Source organism: Semicossyphus pulcher, unplaced genomic scaffold (genome assembly GCF_022749685.1).
Source record: "Semicossyphus pulcher isolate SPU_LCO1_2020_fin unplaced genomic scaffold, fSemPul1.0.p SCAF_21, whole genome shotgun sequence".
Taxonomy (NCBI): Eukaryota; Metazoa; Chordata; class Actinopteri; order Labriformes; family Labridae; genus Semicossyphus; species Semicossyphus pulcher.
In genome coordinates, this window is record NW_027211695.1 from 13004877 (window position 1) to 13023078 (window position 18202).

The window sequence follows — 18202 nt, forward strand, 5'->3', positions numbered from 1 at the left end:
CTAGTATACGAGGTCCCTCAAGGCTCCATTCTAGGCCCCGCTCTCTTTTCTCTATAAATGCTTCCCCTGGGCTCCATCTTTTAAAAACACGACATTTCTTTCTTTTGCAGATGATTTGCAAATCTATCTGCCAATATAAACATACAATAAGTCTTAAAGATGGTATTTCATGGATGGAATTAAACTTCTTGAATCTCAAAGAAAAGAAAACTGAATCGTTATAATTGGAAAAGCTGAACTCCTGGATGGCATCAATAGCGTCCTTGGCCAAACAAAGATATGTGTTGTAATTATATAGTGGCTAATTGTAATCAGAAAAGAAGAATGAGTTACGCTGAAACTCAAACAGGCTCATCTTGTGGGTGGTTTAGTTGGCAAAGTCTGCTTTAACACTTTACTTTTCATTCTCCAGGTAATCTCTTATGTTGAATGATAATAAACTCATCAATCCCTCCTCTCTCCTTCCTCCAGTATAACTCCTCTCGTCCCAGGGAGGAGTGGGAGATGTGGCACCCCACGCTGATAGCCGAGGCTTTGTTCGCCATCGCCAACATCTTCAGCTCCCTCAGACTCATCTCCCTCTTCACCGCCAACTCTCACCTCGGGCCTCTCCAGATCTCACTGGGCAGGATGCTGCTGGACATCCTCAAGTTCCTCTTCATTTACTGTCTGGTTAGTCCCATCAATCTGATGTTTCTCTAATTTGTGTATCTACTGTGTACTTTTGTATCAGAACTTTATTTCAAACCAAACAACAAACTCAATTGTAGAGGACTAGAGCGAGAAACATCTCCGCACTCTGTATCCTTCCCTGATGGTCGAAGGACATTCAAAGCCTATTTCATCCAAACCTCATTAATTCTTTCTCAAGGGAAATCCTAACCTACAACACAATCCACATGAGAACTGTTTAGCTCCCTGAAGTCTTAAAATCAATCCCAGTGAGCTGGAGGCACAGAGGACACGTCGCTTCATGGTCTCTCAGTATCAGCCTTATGCAACACTACAGCGCTTGTGTCCTGAGAAGAAAACCGTGTTAAAAAATCCCCTACGGGAGCGAAGGTCAATCCCTGTAACAACATGTAATGTTAGGTCCAGAGTGACTCAACAGCTCTGTTTCCAAACAAAAAGCAGCAGCTCATATGAGGGTTGAAGATTTGTTTCCTTTGATACATTTTATGTTCGAAATAATCCATCATTTCTCCTGTGAAATATGAAACTCTACTCGAAACCTTTAAAGCACAAAAATATATGTACTGGTATGAAGATATAATGAGCCTTAATTAGATGTTGTCTGTTTTGTGTAGGTCCTGCTAGCGTTTGCTAACGGTCTGAACCAGCTGTATTTCTACTACGAGACAAAGGCCTCAGAAGAACACAACAACTGCAAAGGCATCCGCTGTGAGAGGCAGAACAACGCCTTCTCAACGTGAGTACCATTATGATACCACCCTGTATGTCCATGTGTGTATTTCATACTGTGTGAAGGAATCAAAAAAGGAAGCAAAATAAAGGTCAGTTTGACTGACTTAAATGTAGGGCGGCTGTGGCTCAGTGGTAGTCGGTCGTCTTTCAATCGGAAGGTCGGAGGGTCGGTCCCCAGCTCCCTCAGGCTACATGTCGAAGTGTCCTTGGGCAAGACACTGAAACCCAAATTGCTCCCAGTGGCATAGCCAACAAGTATGAATGTGATGACTGATTGACAGTTGGGCACTTTATGTAGCAGCCTCTGCCATCAATGTATGAATGTGTGTGTGACTGAGTGAATATGATATGTAGTGTAAAAGCAGCTTTGAGTGGTCTCAAAGACTAGAAAGGTGCTTTATAAGTACAGTCCATTTACTAAGGAAAAACTGCACTATTTGAAGTTTTTCTGGCTTGATCTTCACCTGGAAGCTGATAATTCCACAGTGAGGCTCATTAAGGTTTGGCTGTATTTTGGAAAGCTTGGACTTGGACTTAGAAGAACGTGCTCAAGGTTCCATAAATACTTAAACTCAGAGTCCAGGTTGGTCACAAAGAGGCATCTTTCTATCCCTACTGTAGGTCCAGTTGGTATTGTTCATGAACCACAACATTGTTTGCTGACTACCACAAAAAACAACGTTTTTGCTAACAGTTAGCCACATCATGCCCGGCAACTCCATTGCGAAGCAGTGGTTAGCGTGTATTGATTGTTGCAACTCTTTTTTCATGGTTCACGCTACCTCTACTGAGTAGTGTCACTTTATGCTGAATTGAGCTTAAACAGTCACCTTTCTTTCTATAATTGGAGGATGCAAGATCACAAATTTTGGGCTGCATGCTAACACAGGCATGTGTTGAAATTTACGTCACCAGGACCTTTGCGACACACAGACACGAAAAGTATGAAGCAGCTTTTTAACGTTTAAATTGATGTAAATGGCCATATTTATGTTTTTTCTCTCCGGCTCAGGGGAAAAGTCGAACACATTGTGAGATAAAAACTTTCAGTGATTTACAGTTCAGTCGTTTTTATGACTCCCGCTGATCACTTGAATGTCTCTGGAATATTTGTTTTCAAATGCCCGGTCTAAAAACTGCTTTTAGTGTGCTTTAACTGTGATCTGCAGCTGCTACAATTGGCAATATGACTTTCCACTTTTAAAATAACTATTTTTAAATAGCTCTGATGAACTGATCCTCAAAAGAAGGGTTTGCCAAAAATGTTCCCAATCCAATCCAAATTTATTTATAAAGTACATTTAAAAACAACAAAAGTTGACCAAAGTTCTGTACAACAAACATAAAAGCCAAATGTTCCACCATTTAACATTGTTATTCTTTTTTAGCATGACATGGCTCTGAGTTGGTAATGTAGGTCTATTAGCCAGTTCAGACTGAAATATCTTTAACAATAATGCATAGATTGCCATGAAATTTGGTACAACCATTCGTATTCCCCAGAAGATATTTCTTCCTGAATTTGGTGATTTTCTGACTTTTCCTCTAGCGCCACCAGCAGGTTGAAATTTATTGTACTTGGCGATAAAACTTCCTAAACTTTGGACTGGTTGCCATGAAGTTTGTTACAAATATTCATGTTCCCATCAGGATGAATTAACACACCTGATCACTTTGGTTTCTTGTGCCATCATCAGGTCAAATTTTGAAATTGTGGTTGAGGCGTTGGTTTAGCTTAGCGGTTAGCGCGTCGCATACACAGAGGCTACTGTCCTCGATGCGGCTGCACTGGATTTGACTCCCACCCTCAGCCCTTTGCCGCGTGTTCTCCACTCTCTCTTCCCCTGTTTCCGACACTATCCACTGTCCTCTCTCTGACATTAAAGGCATAAAAGGCCAAAATGCTAAATGTTAACATGCTATTGCTAGCGTTTGACCATAGACCCTTATTCTTGTTCCTTCAGTTGGTATGAAAACACAATTTTCAAGTATTTAAATACTTTTAAGGCTCATAAATGTTTGGATTTTCTTTATTAATTAACGTATTCAATCTAAACCAAGGAGCCCCACCTCATATTGATCATCAGGTTGTCGCAACAACAAAACAAACTTTTGGCCAGTTTTATCTGCAGATGGTAAATAAAGCCTGATGTTTAGAGTAAGTTTTCGGTGTTGCCTTGCCTGCTAATAACTGTGATAATATCAGCCAGCAGTGATGCAAACATCCATTTAAATACTGTCCAGATCAATGACTGAATATCTGATTAGCCACAGAAGCAGTGTGTGTATGTATATATGCTGCGCCGACCATAATTCAGACGTTCACACATACAGACCCTGCTGTTCCGCGCCGCTGCGCCAGATAATGATATGGAAACGATTTTAGGTGTCGAGTAGCTCCGGCTCGTTCAGGAGACGTGAAGAATATTAATGTGTGAGACGGGCACATTTGCAAAACTGGAAAGTCAGTCGAAGGTTTAGCTTATTAAGAGGTAAAGTTTGAATTATGGCAGCTCTGCAACACACACACAGATCAAGTTTGCTGATGGAGGTGAAACTAGAGCCAAGCCGAGTCAGTGGGCCGAATATTGATGAGGCCTGTGGTTTGTTTTAGATAATAGGCGTATTGATTTGTGATCGATTCCACTACAGTGAAGCTCTCAGGACATGGATAGGACTCTTGCAAAAGCAAAACATCACACCTCTAACTTTGAGCTGCGTCTGGGACAAAATGGTGTAGAGGTTTTTAGATAAATATAATCATTAATAGAAGATCATGTAGGTGGATAAATAATGAGGACTTAAAGCTGACATGACCCGTGAGACTTTAAGAGACAAAGTTTTAGTTTTTTAAACCCATAAATCCACTTTCATGATGTCAAAAGACCAAACTTTACTTGCATAAACAAAAAAAGAATAAAAACATCATGTTGGTCGTAGCTGTCGACTCTCCTACACGCCGCTGCTGGTTCAATGTCTGCAGGAAACACATTCGCCTCATGCTGAAGCTGAATGAGCGAGCAGGTCGTTGTGTTGACGGTTCAGATGATACATTATGCAAACAGAGCGACCGCAGCCCCGCGAGCGACCCAAAGCCTGCATCAACATTCATGAGTTTACAAAGCCAGGATTATTTCCTGTGTGTGTGTGTGTGTGTACATCCGGCCTGTTGGCTCTGTAATTCACACACTCTTATCAGCATTAGAGAGTTATTTCCTGTCTCCGCGCAGGTGTCTCACCTCGTCGTCTCCTCCCTCCTCCTCATCTCGCTCATCTGTACTTCACACACTCTTATCACCATTAATGTGTTAGATCGTTTTACACCATGAGGCAGGAGTGTGAGTCTGTCTCACTCTGTATGTCTCTACCTCGTATTCACACAAATATTCCTTCATTTGCTTTCACACTCTGCTCTGCTGATTTTCTTTGACACACAAAACTCTCTCAGTCAGATTTACAAACGTCCTCCATCGCCCCTTTTTCACAACCGTTAAAGGACTGCCACCCTGTTATTCTTTCTCGCAGTTTGGTATAAAAGGTTTGGAATCCGATGTCATTCCATCATTTGGGAGCAACGTTGTCCTTTCCTTTGGAAGCGATGTTGTTCCATCGTTTGGTGCGATGCCATTCTGTCGCTGGAGCGATGTTGTTCCTTCATAAGAGGTGATGTTCTGTTGTTGGGAGCATTGTCGTTCTGTCGTTGGGAGCGATGTCATTCTGTTGGGAAAAATTTCATTCTGTTGTTGGGAGCGATGTCGTTCTGTCGTTGGGAGCAATGTCGTTCTGTCGTTGGGTGCAATGTCATTCTGTTGGGAGCAATTTCGTTCTGTCGTTGGGAGTGATGTTCTGTTGTTGGGAGCGATGTCGTTCTGTCGTTGGGAGCGATGTCGTTCTGCTGTTGGGAGCGATGTCGTTCTGTTGGGAGCAATTTCGTTCTGTCGTTCGGAGGGATGTGGTTCTGTCGTTTGGAGCGATGTCGTTCTGCCGTTGGGAGCGATGTCGTTCTGCCGTTAGGAGCGTTGTTCTGTTGTTGGGAGCGATGCCCTTCTGTCGTTGGGAGCGATGTCGTTCTGCCATTGGGAGCAATGTCGTTCTGTTGTTGGGAGCGATGTCATTCTTCTGTTGGGAATGATGTCATTCTGTTGTTGGGAGCCATGTCGTTCCGTTGTTAGAGGTGATGTCGTTCAATCATTTGGAAGTGATGTTGTTTAGTTTTTTGGAGCAATGCCTTTCTGTCGTTAGAGGTTGTTTCATCCTTGAAAGAGTGGTTGTCGTATTGGTGGGAAGGATGCTGTTCCATCCTTGTGAGCGATGTCATCGTGTTGGCGAGGTGTTGTTTAATCGTTTGGGGAAGATTTCATTCTGTCAATGGGAGTGACATCATTTGGTCATTTGAAGCGATGTCGTTTTGTCGTTGGGTGCGATGTTGTTTGGCCATTGGGCGGGCGAAGTTGTTCTGTTGTTTGAGAGCACTGTTATTCCGTCTTTAGAAGCGATGTTAGATAGCTCCATCATCTTATTGTTATGATGTTGTTTGGTCATTGGGGGCGATGTAATCTTGTTATTTGCGAGTGATTTCATGACGTTGTTGGGTGTTCTGTCTTATTGTTAAGGGCTTGTTGCGCTCTTCCTCAGTGTAGGCCCCTCTTGAATTCTGATTCCGGCCTTTTCGACCAAACTCTATGGCTATCTCCATACAAATACAAAAACAATCCCTTTAAGAACAAATCTCATGGACTGTTCTTCTCTGTCTGCTAAAGACACTTTGAAGCCTGATTGGCGCACACCAAGTTTTCTGCATCAGTAGAACAGGATTAGCATTTCAAACCATCTACAAATGTGGCGTTTTTTCTCATCCATACTTTCTAAAACCGATCTAGATACAAACATTTGGGCTGATTGTCTAAACAAAGCCTTAACCGGCTGCAAATATACACCTGTCCCTTTAAGACCATAACTCTTACCTGTACTCAGCTTTTGTTTCCTTTATAAAACAGAAAATCAAACGTATTTCTGAGCACGATCAGCGCTATAGACATGATTTAACTGCACGCTGTCGAGCTGCCAAATCTGAACACACTTTGTTTCCTCACACAGAAACACTGAACACAATGTCACAAAATACACACCAACACACACACACACACACTCGCCCTGCCTCCCACACTGCAGGAGAAGTAAAACAGTGAAATGACTGAGTGGTTGTGAGGATCAGCTGGAACAGTTTATGACCCGGCTCAGTGGAGAGAGAGATGAGAGAGAGGACAAGAGAGGAGAGGAAAGGAGAGAAATCGATGGAAGGAGAGGAGAGGAAAGGAAAGGAAAAGAGAGGTTGAATACGTAGAAGGAAGGAAGGAGGAGACAAGGAGAGGAGTTATTTCATAAGTGAGAGAAAAGAGAGGAGGAGATGAGTAACGATAGAAGAGTAGAGGAGAAGAATGATAGACAACGAGGTGGGAAGAAGGGAAAAGGAGAAGAGAGAAAACGAGGAGATGACAGGGGAGGAAACAAGGTGGGTTATGGTAGGAAAGGAAACAAGGAGGCCAAGGAGAGGGGGAGAGGAAAGTAAATGAGTTGAAAAGAGTGGATTCAAGAAAAGGAGGAAGGAAGGGATACAACATGCAACGAGTTAAGGAGACAAAACAAGGAAAGGAGAGACAACAATGGGAGAAGAGGACAGGTAAGGAAATAACAAGGAATCAAGGAGGCAGAATAGGAGAGGAATCAGAGGAGAAGCGTAGAATCAAGGGAAGGAAGGAAGAAGACAAAAAAGGAGAAAAAGGGACAAAAAAAAGCAGGAAGAGGAAAGGAGACAAAACAATCGGAGGAAAAAAGAGGAATCAAGGAAAGGAGGAAACTCTGACGCAATATCACGCTCTGCTGCTTCATTCATCGGTGATTAAGTTCTCTCTCTCTCTCTTCATTTACTCCCTCAGTCTCTCGCCCGCTGAATACACACACACACACACACACCTCACCTCCGTACATTTACAGTACAGAACCCTCACACCATCACTCACATGCTGCATTCAATCACACACACACTCTGTTTACTGATATAGTGATCATTCACACACACACACACACACACACACACACACACACACGCAGACTTTATAATAACAAACACACAACAATAAATGCTGAATATTTAATGCAGCACAAATATAACACCCCGCAGACAAACTCTCTCTCCCTCCCTCTCTCTCTCTCTCCCTCTCGCTCTCTCTCTCTCTCTGCCAGTTGTTGCTTCATCAAAAATTCAATAAGTCATCTGTAACAGTGACTGTCACACAGACAGGAGACAGATCAGAGGAGAGGAGGGGAATAAAAAAGGAGGTATAAAATGACACAAAGAGAGAGAGCGGAGGACGTCCAGAAAACATTTAAAACGTTTAAACTTTTAGTGACTTTTCATAGATTTTCTGAAACCACTTCTTGTCCCAGAAAAACTGCTGAATTAAAAACTAGTAAGTGACCTTGAGTTAAGATTTTTGTCAAACTTTTCCAAGGTGAAGGATTCTAACTTCACGCCATTAAACCTGATTTTACCATCAATCCATCCTTTTTCGATATCGCTTATCCTGTTCAGGGTCGCGGGGGGGCTGGAGCCTTTAGGACTGTGTTTGGGCGAGAGGCGGGGTTACACCTGGACCGGTCACCTGTCAATCAAAATCCCTTTCTCACCTAAATTTAGCTCGTTGAAGAATGTTTTTCAGACCCGGTAAGACCTGCTTATAGATGCTGATTGTCTCTTTTCCCATTGCCAGTGAAGTATTCTCCTGTCGGTTTTCTGCTGCGTCACCGTTTGACGTCACAAACGTGCCGGAGAGAGGGTTAGTAAACAGTGAAGATGTTTATCAAACTCGGCAGCAACAAATCTGGATCGACGTTCGAGCGCTGCTCGGACGGAGACGGGCAGAATTTGTAGCATAGCATCATGCCGGAAAGGGGGCGGAGATTAGCGTGTCGACACGGGGTTTATGTTCCCATCAATGCCGATCGGAGCCGAGGCGATAATTACCCAGGTCTACTGCAGAGTCATTTGACCCCGGTCTGAATGCTGATTGTAACCTTTCTCACTAAGCAAAAGAGCCGGGTGTTAGCGTTTTTTGACCAGTGGGAAAGCGGCTGTAGAGACAGACAACCTTTCCAGTCACATTCACACTTACGGGCAATTTAGAGTCACCAATGAACCTAACAAGCATGTCTTTGGACTGTGGGAGGACACAAGAGTACCCGGAGGGAACCCACGAATGCACGAGGAGAACATGCTAACTCCACACAGAAAGGCATCTGTGTTCAAACCAGGAACCTTCTAGCTGTGAGGCGACGGCGCTAACCACGGCACTTAATGGAGTGTTAAGCTTCTACATTGTAGCTTTACAGTACATAGGTCTCTTATCGTTTCTATCAGTGCTGCCTGACTCTTTTAACGATTATTTCTACCCAGAACAATGTGATCGTTAATCTTTCATCTCAGCGTCGACTTTAAGAAACATATTCACTGCACATTTGCAACATGCATCTACATACAGTGTAGGTACTCTGTCCTGCTCCTGGGAACAGATGAGGGAGGGAGAGGGGATTATCTGCTCCTTATGCTGTTGTTTATCTTCTCTGGTGTTCATACCAGAGATGATTTATGTTGACACATATCTGCTCTGACAGAGTTTCTTTTATCTGCTTTGCACGCAAGTTTTTAATCATCTTAATGTTTTGTACGTGTTGTTGGCTGATGAAGACGTCCTGACCTTCATTCATTAAAACTCATTCAAAATTCATTCAAGTCTTTAAACCCGCTCACCTTTAAAGAATCATTTGCTCTCTGTCCTCAGGTTATTTGAGACTCTGCAGTCTCTCTTCTGGTCCATATTCGGCCTGTTGAATCTCTACGTCACCAACGTGAAGGCTCGCCACGAGTTCACAGAGTTCATCGGGGCGACCATGTTCGGCACGTACAACGTCATCTCTCTGGTGGTTCTGCTCAACATGCTCATCGCCATGATGAACAACTCCTACCAGCTCATCGCTGTGAGTTATTAGACCGTCCTCGAGTTGTTAAGCAATCTAGGGAAAGTTCATCTTTTTAAGGCAGGAAATTATTTGAAAGTTCAAGCTTCTCTATTGTTGCATTTACTGCTTTTTGTCTTATAACAACTAACTAAAACAAACTACATGAGCCATAATAGAGTCCAAATTTTCATATCAAAAGTCTCTATAACCAGATCACCTCTCAGATTGTTACATGACCTCGTAGATTCACCAGCCCTCTGTACTCTTCGTCCTGCAGGATCACGCCGACATCGAGTGGAAGTTTGCACGCACCAAGCTGTGGATGAGCTACTTTGATGAGGGCGGCACGCTGCCGCCTCCCTTCAACATCATCCCCAGCCCCAAGTCCATCCTGTACCTGCTCGTGTGGCTCCACAACAAACTGTGTCAGAGAGGCCACCTGCCCGGGGACGACTCGCACAAGTGTGAAAACCTCAGAGAGTTCACGGTAACAGCTTCTTTTTTTCTGAAAGATTTTTTTTGGGGCTGTTTGCCTTTATTTATAGGACAGCTGAAGAGTAGAGAGAGAGGGGGATGACATGCACTGAATGATCGGCAGAACGGGAGTCGAACCTGCGAGGACTGTAGCCTCACCTGCTCTACCAACTGAGCTACGCTAGCGCCCCGTAACCTTCTTATATTCTGTAAATGTATCAGTGCCGGTGGAAAGGGGACGCCTTCAAAATGTCCCAAAAAGTTCCTCTGGTTTGGTTTAGAGAGAGCGTTTGCAGCATGTTTTAGAGATGGAGCTGCTCAGGCAGATTCAGCACCACGGACAGCGCCAGCTTCACAAAACAGCCCTCTGCAGGGAGAGTTTGTTTTCAGAGCAGAGAGGCTTCATTTCATTATTTGTCTGCCTTTTAAAGGTTTGAATTTCATTTGTTTTTGGACCATTAGGAGTTGGGAATAACGGGTTTATGTTTTCAGAGGCTGTCGGACAAAGAGGCTTTCAGTCTGTAGGGAAGTTTTTCAGACCTTTGGGATTTCAGAATAAAGGGCTGTCGGAACAAAGGCATGGCAGCATTTAAAACCGTATTGATCTCGAGTTTTAAGTGTTTTTTCTATCAATTCATTCTCTTTTTCTGCAATATTTATCTTTTTCATCATCTTTTAACAATTAAAACTCCTGGTAAAAGTCCAGGTCTTATCTCTGGCCAAAGTGAGCTGTTTTTCAAACCTTCACAGAGGACAAGTGTTCCAATCTTTTTTGCTTTGGGGACTCAAAATTTCCGACCATAATTATTCTCAGTAGAGATGTTAGAATTGTTTAAAATTCAGTCAAGATTTCTCTCTTTATCCCCCTCTAATAAAGGTTTAAGGAAAGACAGAAAAGAGTGCAACATCTCCTCCTGATGCCCCAGGTGTAGTCAACAATCAATCTAATGTTGACGGGATTTAGAAAAGCTGCAGCTGCACCAGATAAAGTCTTGATGGACGTTTTCATGACGTCTCTCAGCTTCAAAGTTCAGAGACTCAGGTGTACATGTTGTATTTACTCATGTGTGGGTAAATATATTGCATATCACTGAACATGCAAACAGGCTGCGTGAGAGCCTCAGCTGAGCTAACAGGCCGTGTGTTGATATTCATGTCAACAAGTCACCAGAGGATTCAGAGCTTTGCATGCACAACGAGGTGAGGTCATTTTGAACTCTACTGTAAGCGGCTACATTAGACGAGAGAATAAAGTTTCTCTGAACAGGAAGTTCAATCAGATTCAGATTTTTACAGGAGCTATTTCCTGCTGCTTTTTATAAAGAAGGTAACAAGTTAAAACTGGTTTAATCTTAAAAATTTGTTTTACACTTTTTTGAAATATATTAATCATAATATATTCATCAGTAAGATAATGTAAGGCCTGGCACACGCTACAGGATAATCAAGCTAATATTGGGCCTGATTCCCCGCTTCTCCTGTTTCGATGGCTCTAAAGATGATCTCTCCAGATGTTCCTGTGGTGTGAGGGATGTTGATTTATGTTGATCGCGGTTGATCTATAATCTTAAACAAGTTCAATATTCACAATCTGATATCCTGTTGTGTGGGGGGGGACCCTGAGCACAGCCGAGCATGCTCTCTGTGGATTACCACATGGAACCAAACGATAGCCAATCAGGAAGCGAGCTGACTGAAGAAGGAAGCACAACAACCGCAGCCATGGCAACAAAAGCAAAACATGAAGCGTAAAGTAACATCACATTCATCCACGGTTTGTTCTTTTTTCTATCATCGCCGATTCTTCCTGCCCATCGTCCGCCATGTTTGTTTACTAAAGTCTCGTTTGACCACGAGAGATTTAGTGAGTTCCAGCTGTGAGAGTCTGACTTTGGCTGGTGGTGAATGAATCTGTTGGTGTATGGTGTGCTGTTTGGGTCATATCGTTGCTCTCCACACACTACAGGAGCAAAACTAGCTTATAAAATAGACAGTAAAGTAATCATAACTCAGAAGGACTCGGCGACAGGCCGGCTCAGACGGAAAGCAGCGCAGGAATAAAGTGCATCGACGATTTAACATGAATATAATCACACAGCAGAGAGATTAACATCAGCTGTTTGTCTATAACGTGTCTATAAGCTCAGCGGATAAACACGTCCTGATGAACACGTTTAACAGCCCAGTCATCCAGAGAGACTGTGAGCAAGCACCACACACACACACACACGCACGCACACGCACACACTGTGCAGCTGGCATGTTCACCTCAGCTGCAGTCGGCTGAGTTATATAAGCCCACCAGCCCACATAGGTTCACAGAGCCGCACAGCACTGCAGAGATCTGATGAAGGGAGGGTGTGTGTGTGCGTGTGTGTGCGCGAGTGTGTGTGTGTGTGTGTGTGTGTGTGTAAACAGAGTAAGCAGAAAAACAGCATGAGATATGGAGAGCAATGATCACTCTGAAGAGGGGGAGAGAGAGATTGTTAGAGGAAGATGATGGAGGATGGATGTGTGTGCGTGTGTGCGTGTGTGTGTGTGTGCGTGTGTGTGTGGATAAATGTGTGTGTTTTTGGACAGCAGGGAGCGAGTGAAAGACAAATGAGAAGCGTGGACGGAGTTAGACGATGAGTGTGAAACATGATGAAAGGGAAATGGAGACACGAGGTGAAACTCTGAATATGAGAGTGAATAAATTGAACATGTGGAGAGAGGATATGAAACAGAAGATGTGACGTGTGTGTGTGTGTGTGTGTGTGTGTGTGTGTGTGTGTGTGTGTGTGTGTGTGTGACAGAAGATATTCAGCATGCTTTCATCCCCACCGGCGTTTAGGCACAGTGCTTTGGCGTTTCATAAGGACACAATGTACCTTTCAGTATGGGACGAACTCCGATGAACCATATTAACACGGCAGCCATTTTCCTGTGACATCACACTCAGGGTGGGAAGCTAAAAGGCTGTTTTAATCTTACATTACTGTATTCAGGCTCACAGGTCATTAAAACCAGCTGAATCTAACAAATCATCCTAATGTCACCACTTTTGATTGATCAGCAACTTGATATATTGCTAACCCACTGGCTAAAGTAAGACATCAGCTAACGTTAGCATTCAATACCTAGCTAACATTCCCGTTTGGTAGTTTTGCACAATAGGAACAGGAAACATGTAACATGTTTTACTTTAAGGCTTTAATTAATGTGTCCAAAATGAAATTTTTTGTCTTGTGCGACACTATCAAACAGTAATGTTAGCTAAAAAGTGGTAGCATGCTAGCGTTAGCTGATGTAAAATCATAAACAACTGGTAAAATGTTATTTTATCTTTAAACCAGGCCTGATTTGTTTAGAATTTTCTGCTGCTGATCAATATGGAGGCTTTGAAATAAATATTTGTTTGAGTCACAGTTTAGTTATCCCACAGTTTCCCTGACTTCAACATGTAACAACGTGTTTGATTTTAAGCACGTGTTAGCCAGGAAGAAAACAAACACCGATGTGCTACGTGTTCATGTGCACATGATATCTGCATTCTGTTTGGAGCGTCGGCTGTGCACGTCCTCTGAAGATAACTCTACGCGAACAGAAGCTGCAGTCTGCACATTAACAGTAGGGGCAGTGTAGAGGCAGAGGGGATGTGACGGGCAGGGACAACAACGGCAGAAAGTTCTGAAGGCAAGCTGATAGATCAAGTCCACAGTTATCCAGATCTGCATGATGTGCCATTGCCGCTGCACAGAGACAAACATGCCTGTCAAACAGCTGGAGACAGATAAGTTCTGTGGAAACCTGCAAAACTAAACAAGTCCGGGAATGTTACATCCGTGCACGGAGGAACATGTTGGAGAGACGGAGAGGGGACGTGCCGAACACACAAAAGCTGTTTCTGCTGTGATCTCAGAATGAACATCACAGTAACCTCCTCGAGTGTCGCCATGTCTGTTGTTTACATCCTGCAAATACAGTAGCTGCATACGGCCTGATCTTTCTGGTGCGCCCTCTAGAGGTATCCTCCAGTAACACGTGTAGTGCAGAGACAAGTATGCTAACAATTACGTCCATGACGCAGACGGTTGTGTACGCGAACGCACGGTTAAAAAACATATATATCTGTAAGTTTTATCTTGAAGTTTTGTACACACTTTGATTTTCTTTTACTTTAACATGAATATTCAAACCAAACAGAATTAGCCGTCTTCTCATTCAGTCCTTTGAATCACCTGTTTGATTTCTCTCAGGTAGCAGCACCTGAACACAACACTGTTAAGTAACTTGATTTTCACGAATGACTGACAAGTACAAGAGCTGCTTGTGCTGATGAAGTGTCTTCAGGGCGGTTTATGAATCAGTCTCACTCAGGCCTCAGTTTGGACAATCAGTTACATCATTTAAAGAGACGTCGAGAGGCTTTAAAGAAACATTATTCTCGTATCTGTCGCTAAGATTATTATGAATGAGAATAAAAGTGTCAGATAAAAGTTTTAACTTTTCTTTCTTTAATGTCAAATATCAATTTTGTGTGGAGAAAAATGATTAACTCGACGTTGTTACTCTCCAATATGGAGGACACAGGCTGTAAAAGTCACTCTGTCAGCAAAAAGCAATTTGTTTCCTGTTCTCTTTTGTTCCACTTTGGTGCTATAAATCATTTTTCAAAAGAAGGTGTCACTGTTTTAAAATAATGAACAGCTGACATGCTCTATTTTGAAAGTGTATGAAATACGAGGCTGTCGGAGAGGAAGTAAATGAGAGGACAGGATGGAGACAGACGGATGGAAAAGGAAGACAGATACTGACGCAAACATAGAAACAGAGTTTTAACATTTAACATGTTGTCTCTTCTTCTCTTTGCAGGAGCGGCACGCTGACAGTCTGATCCAGAATCAGCATTACCAGGTGTGTAAACACGTCCCTGCTTCCTGTTTGTTTGTTTACTGTGTGTAAATGTGTGTTTGTTTGTGTGCTACAGCCAGAACCAATCTGAGCACTCCCAAATCTAGAGATTCCAAGCAGAAATATAAAACCTACAAGAATATTATGAAGAGATTGATACCACTATCATGTCTGTACAGCTGAGATTCAGCCAAGGCCCGACAACGATTAGCTTAGCTAGCATTAAGGCTGGGAACAGAGGGAAACTGCTAGCTGGGCTCTGTAAAACTCCACCTAGCAGCACTGCTGAAAGCCCACTAATACACACATAATGTCATATTTGTTTACTTAGTACAGAAACAAATACTAGTTGTTGTTTTACATGGTTTTCTTTACACAGACTCAACGTAGCATCGAGCTAACAGGTCACCTCCAGGTTGACAGCAAGCCTATTAGCAGATTTACCAACTTGGTTATTTCTGTAATTTTCAGACACAACTGTTATATTGTAAGACATACAGTAAACCACGGTGGTCTGACCTTCTGCTGTGTTTCGTTATGTAGCTGCTGTGTTGGTTTGCTAGCATCTTTGATGAACCAAATCTGCCCTGTCATCTCACCGCTAGTTGTTACCTTTAACACAATCTGCAACCTTTTAAGTGGTAATCTCGAAGATCTCAGTATTGTTCTCTTTGGCGGCACCTATTGCGATAGACTATAATAACTCTTTATTTTCCTCACTGACGGTCGCTTTCCTTTTAGACTGTTTGCCTTCATCAGAGCGTCGAATTTGTTTCTTTTATCTGTAGTCATCCATCTTTTCTTTGTTTATTCAGCCATAGTAGATTACTGTTTACTCGCAACACCTGCAGAGACCGGAAAAGTAGCCGCTTAGCTCCGCCTACCCTCTCTGGCAGACCAACCACTGCTGGCTGATGGAAAACGCGTGACTAACTAGGCGCCGCTTGTGATTTTTTCTGCCAAAGTCGCCACAGACACCCAGTCCATAATAATACTATATACTGCAAATGCAAAGGCTTTCATCAATGGGCCATAGGCTCAGCATTGTGTTACCTCATTCAGTGATTGATAGTGACTTAACAGACATTTATTTACATGAAAATCTTCGAGATTATCACTTTAAACTTGACAAACATGAAGTAAACAAACTTACTGACCTGCTCTCGTGCTTGATGCCACAGGCACTCGCATATAAAGCAACAATGTTTCTGTTTCAACAACTTAAAGCTAATGTTATGGAGCTAATGGAGCGTTAGCTAGCCAGCCTCTATGCTCACAGTAAGTACTGTTGGCCTAGCTAATGCCTCATTTATCAGAGTTGTGTTTGAGCACGTTTTTTCTTCTCACATGGATATCTAAATAACCTAAACCCTCCAATTCTTCCGGAGCACGCACATACACAAGACTTAACAATTACCTTCTTGTTCCTCAACCCCTGTTAGCTTTGGATTTAACTGAATGTGCATGACGTAGAAGCTTTCTAGCTTTCAAAGAGGAAATGTTCATCCATGTTGCCCACAGTTGGCTGCTTAAATCAATCTTGTTATGTCTGCTAGCGTATTAATAAGACCTCATGGACATGCTAACAAGGCTGAAACCTGTTTTCAATGGACGGAGAGGCTTCAAGGTCAGAAATATTTGAGGCCTCTCACTTTTCTTTAATGACACGGACATTTAAAAGTTAAACCGCTGCCGGTATTTAACATTAATCCAGACAGAAGTAAAACCCCCTTCTGCAGATTTACCCCCGTTTATCTTCGCTGTAGCTCCGAGCATCTCTCTCACACACACACACACAAACAAGAACACACATACACGCAGAGAGAACAGATTGCATCTCCCCCAGCTGTGTGTCTCTGGCCGTGTCCAAACTAAAACCAGCTCCCCGTGGATCCACAAACAGCCTGTGTGTGTTTGTTGTGTGTTTAGCCAGCTGTTGCTCCTGAAAACATCCCTATTAATCCATTTATATAGAAACGACAGAGGAATAGGGATTGTCAAGTTAAATAAAACTCACATCATTTTGTCATGACATCATTTTAAAATAAAGCTCCCTCTCGTCATTGAAAGTGGCAGCAAAAGCAGCGATATAATTAGATATTAAATTAGATTTGATGTCCATGCTGTTGCATTTTTAGAGTTTCCCAAAAAAATTGTCCTTTAATAAAAGTCAGAGCACTTTTTTAAACTCCTCAGAAAGCCGACTGTCTTCCTGACGTCCACTTTCAGAGGCTTTTTGGGTGTTTTCACACCTCAACTCTGGCAGCGGCTACAAACGCAGTAACGCCAGTACTTTGTGTTTGGCAGCGCTGATTGTTACTCTGATGCCCGTCCATGATTTTCAGGTTTGTTGTAATTTAACTGCCCTTCACTTAAACACAGTGTGTGGTTTGTTCTGGCAGAGGCGGAGAGTGACAGCACGCCAGACCGTCCTGTTTGGCAGTCGCAGGTGTCGACTGTGGGAGGATGCAGTGTGTGTTAATGTGTGTGTGTGTGTGTACGGGGTCTGACTCACCACCCACTGAACACCAACTGCTGTTAAGATTCGTCTTTGCTCTTTAAATCAATAAGAGCCGAACGCCTCATTGGCTGATTACTTAATGAGACAATAACATTTAAATCCATCAGTCGGGATGAATCATTCTGCATTCAATGTTTTTAAAGTGATGACACAGTTATGGTTTTATTCATCACCATTAAAAACACTTGAAATCATGCATGTAAAATGGTTTTTGGTTGGTATTTTTTATGGACTTAATAGTTGAGAAGACAAATATTATCCAGGACTTTGCTCTCGCCCTGATGTTACGACTTTTCTTGAGTTTCTCTTAAAGTTGCAAGAACAAAAAGAGGCCACAAATTCCAAAGGAATGAATTAAATGAACCCCTGCTCTGCGAACGACTGAATGCAAAGCAAACATTAGCGAAGAGAAATAGTTGTCTCGTTGTGCTCGGGGATATAAGGAACAACAACGAGAGGAGAAGGGTTGAGGTTGTTTAGATTTCCATCTGTAAAGAGCAAACTTGCTCAAAGACACCTCGAGCTTTGGGGCTGGTTAGCTAACGCTTTGTTTTTAAATTGGGGTTAGCTGGTCCTTAGCCTGTGTAGACGCTAAGGTTGAACTGAAATTAATCGGTCTGGTCTACGGAGGATTTCCTGTTTGCATCACCAGCTGTTCCCGCCCTTACCCTTGCGTTAGCGCTGCTCTGGCAGTTAGCTGGCTAACTAGCTAACGTCACTAACGTCAAGTAACTTAACCTGTTATTTTAAAGGTAATTTAAAGTTTCAAGCCCCCTTCATTGAAACCAAAAACGTTTACATTTAAAATTGTATTCCTCGGCCACTTTAGAGTCCGCCATCTCGTTTGAATTGGCGCACAATGAGTATCTAGAT

General features: G+C 42.8%; 1 protein-coding gene across 1 annotated transcript in view; it reads left to right on the forward strand.

Annotated features, from left to right (window-relative positions):
* Nucleotides 1–18202, forward strand: part of trpc5a (transient receptor potential cation channel, subfamily C, member 5a) — a 122878-nt gene that overhangs the window by 100572 nt on the left and 4104 nt on the right. The window contains exons 12-16 of the mRNA XM_069672826.1: nt 472–672; nt 1308–1429; nt 9264–9459; nt 9719–9928; nt 14770–14811. Of these exons, the coding sequence (XP_069528927.1) occupies nt 472–672; nt 1308–1429; nt 9264–9459; nt 9719–9928; nt 14770–14811 (771 nt within the window). The remainder of the gene's footprint in view (nt 1–471; nt 673–1307; nt 1430–9263; nt 9460–9718; nt 9929–14769; nt 14812–18202) is intronic.